Source organism: Alosa alosa, chromosome 15 (genome assembly GCF_017589495.1).
Source record: "Alosa alosa isolate M-15738 ecotype Scorff River chromosome 15, AALO_Geno_1.1, whole genome shotgun sequence".
In the NCBI taxonomy this organism is placed as follows: Eukaryota; Metazoa; Chordata; class Actinopteri; order Clupeiformes; family Clupeidae; genus Alosa; species Alosa alosa.
This window is the reverse complement of record NC_063203.1, coordinates 12041047-12043387: the sequence shown is the minus strand read 5'-3', so window position 1 is coordinate 12043387 and position 2341 is coordinate 12041047. Positions and strand designations below refer to the sequence as shown.

General features: G+C 45.5%; 1 protein-coding gene across 1 annotated transcript; it reads left to right on the top strand.

Annotated features, from left to right (window-relative positions):
* Nucleotides 1-584, top strand: LOC125308195 (thyroid hormone responsive). Its single transcript, XM_048264530.1, has one exon. It carries the CDS (start codon nt 73-75, stop codon nt 493-495), a length of 423 nt encoding a protein of 140 aa, XP_048120487.1. The 5' UTR covers nt 1-72; the 3' UTR covers nt 496-584.
* The last annotated feature ends 1757 nt before the right edge of the window (nt 585-2341 follow it).

Below are 2341 nucleotides of genomic sequence, written 5' to 3'. Positions count from 1 at the left end.
CTTGTCACCACCACCACCACCAACACATTTGGACACCGACAGGACAAGCGCCCCTCAAAACACCCAGGAACCATGCAGTCTGCCGAAGCCAAGCTGAGTCGCAACTCCCTGCTGCTGTTGCTGAAGCGCTACAGTATGGCCGTGCATAACATGGAGCAGACGGTGCTCATCCCCAGCCTGCTGCGTGAGGTGCCGTCCGATGATGTGTTGGAGCAGGACACTGCCTTCGAGGACGCCAAGGACCTGTACGAGTGCTACCTGATGCTCAAGTCCATACGCAACACGGTGGACAGCGGCCTCGTCAGTCCCCACGATGACACCAAGGTCAGAGGTCAGGCCGGCCTGCACAAGAGCCTGGAGCCCCTACTGGACGCTGACCCCGATGTGCTCTTTCGGTTCCACCTCAAGGGGCTGTTCACCGTCATGGGCCACCTCACCAAGAGCTCCAAGAACCTCACAGCCAAATACATGGACATCATTGGCATTAGCAACTAAAAAAAGTAACGCTGAAGACCGATTGTAACATGCAGCCAATAAGCTACATCTCTCTTCTTAATGACTTATGTAACAATGTGTTTCTTGAACAATACATCTTTCAGAAAACAACCTTGAGAGCCAACCATACCAGTCAATGTGTTTACATAAGCTTTATGGAAAGTAGCAGAGTTTGTAAAAGTGAAGTAAAGTAATGGTTGTTTCAGCTCCGAGTCTCTGTATTTGTTTTATCATATACCTTCCACAAAGCCATTCCTATCTCTACAGTAGTAACAACAGCAATCCATTTCTATTGTCAAACTGTTTTGAAGGGATGAAGCTCATCACAATTCTCCTCTGAATTGCCATGAGCTGCTATTGATATGTATCAACACCAGTATCAGATAAACTCACAAACCACTAGAGTTTTAACCTCCTTTAAGTTATTCAAGTCAGCTACTGCCACCTGGCGGGCATACATTAAATAGACTGGTAGCCAAGATGTTTTCAAAACAAACTGGGTCTAATTTCCTGCATGTATTTTTAGCCAACAAACAACAATGGTTTATCTAATTAAATGTTTTCAAGAACTCACAAACTGCAGGGAAAAAATACCCTTATTATATCAAGTGAAAAAATCCATGCAAAGGTTATACAAAACAACTAACTAAGTGGCCAGTCAGTGGCATTGCTAGTGCTTTGAAGTCTGCCCAGTCTGCAGTTACCTTTAGGTCAGCATTATATTTGTTGTTTAAGCAATGCTATTATAACAAATCTCACAAGCTGTTGAAGTTGCTGGTTCTGACACACTGGTATTAGAGGTGGGAAGAAGCAGAGTACACATTTGACAGATCGAAGATCTTATCAGTGACCTACAGCTGCAAGAGCTTATTCCTCAGCTAAAGTGGGAAAGGCACGGAAAAATATTTATGAGGTGAACTAAGACTATATTCCCACGTGGGTTTACAAGGAAGAGGGTCACCAGAGACATACAGTACGTTTTGGGTGGACCCTCCTCATTGTGCCTGGCCAATATGCTCTTCATAACACCGCAGGGGCAGGGGCAGGGGCAGCTTTTGGGTGAGCCACGGTGAAGTCAACAACTGATCTTGAGATACCATCACAGCTGGACTTGCCAGCAGCTTCTAGCAGGCTAGACATGCCCAGGATCATTGGCCTGGGTGGGGAGTGGCCGCCCGTTCAAAGCTTCCCCTTTGCAAGATTCGTCATTATAACAGTGTTAATGTAAATGAGGTTTATGGGCCAAGTATACTTATAAGGAATTTGTTCTCTGCATTTCACCCATCCGGGGTAGTGTACAACACACTCACATACAAAGTGTACACCCATTCAAACACGCACACACACCCTCAGTGCAGTGAGCACACTAGGAGCACACATACACACCCAGAACAGTGGGCAGCCTAAATCCTGGCACCCGGGGAGCAGTTGGGGGTTAGGTGCCTTGCTCAAGGGCACCTCATCCGTGGATGTGGGAGAGAGCTGTTCAATCACTCCCCCCACCCACATTTTCCCTACCAGTCAGGGATCAAACCGGCCACCTTTCGGATTCCCTATCCAGTGGGCTACGGATGCCCCAAACAAATCCAGTGGAGGCCTGAGACTGAAATTAGAATGGAACCAGAAAAAAAACTGAATGTTTTGTGTTTCTTAAATATTGTGTACATACACCGTATTTCCTTATTCTGATGAAAACAGTGGTATGTACTGTAAATATATGGTCCTTGAAGCATTGGTAAAGCAACAGATGTAAGGGGCCTAAGACTTTTGCACAGTACTATTCAAAATGAATCAACATCTGACATATCATATATCTCTCATATAGTACAAAACAATAATGACCAAA

What these genes read in the sequence shown, in the direction of transcription:
- LOC125308195 (XM_048264530.1), top strand. Translation starts at nt 73, where the DNA reads ATGCAGTCTGCCGAAGCCAAGCTGAGTCGCAACTCCCTGCTGCTGTTG.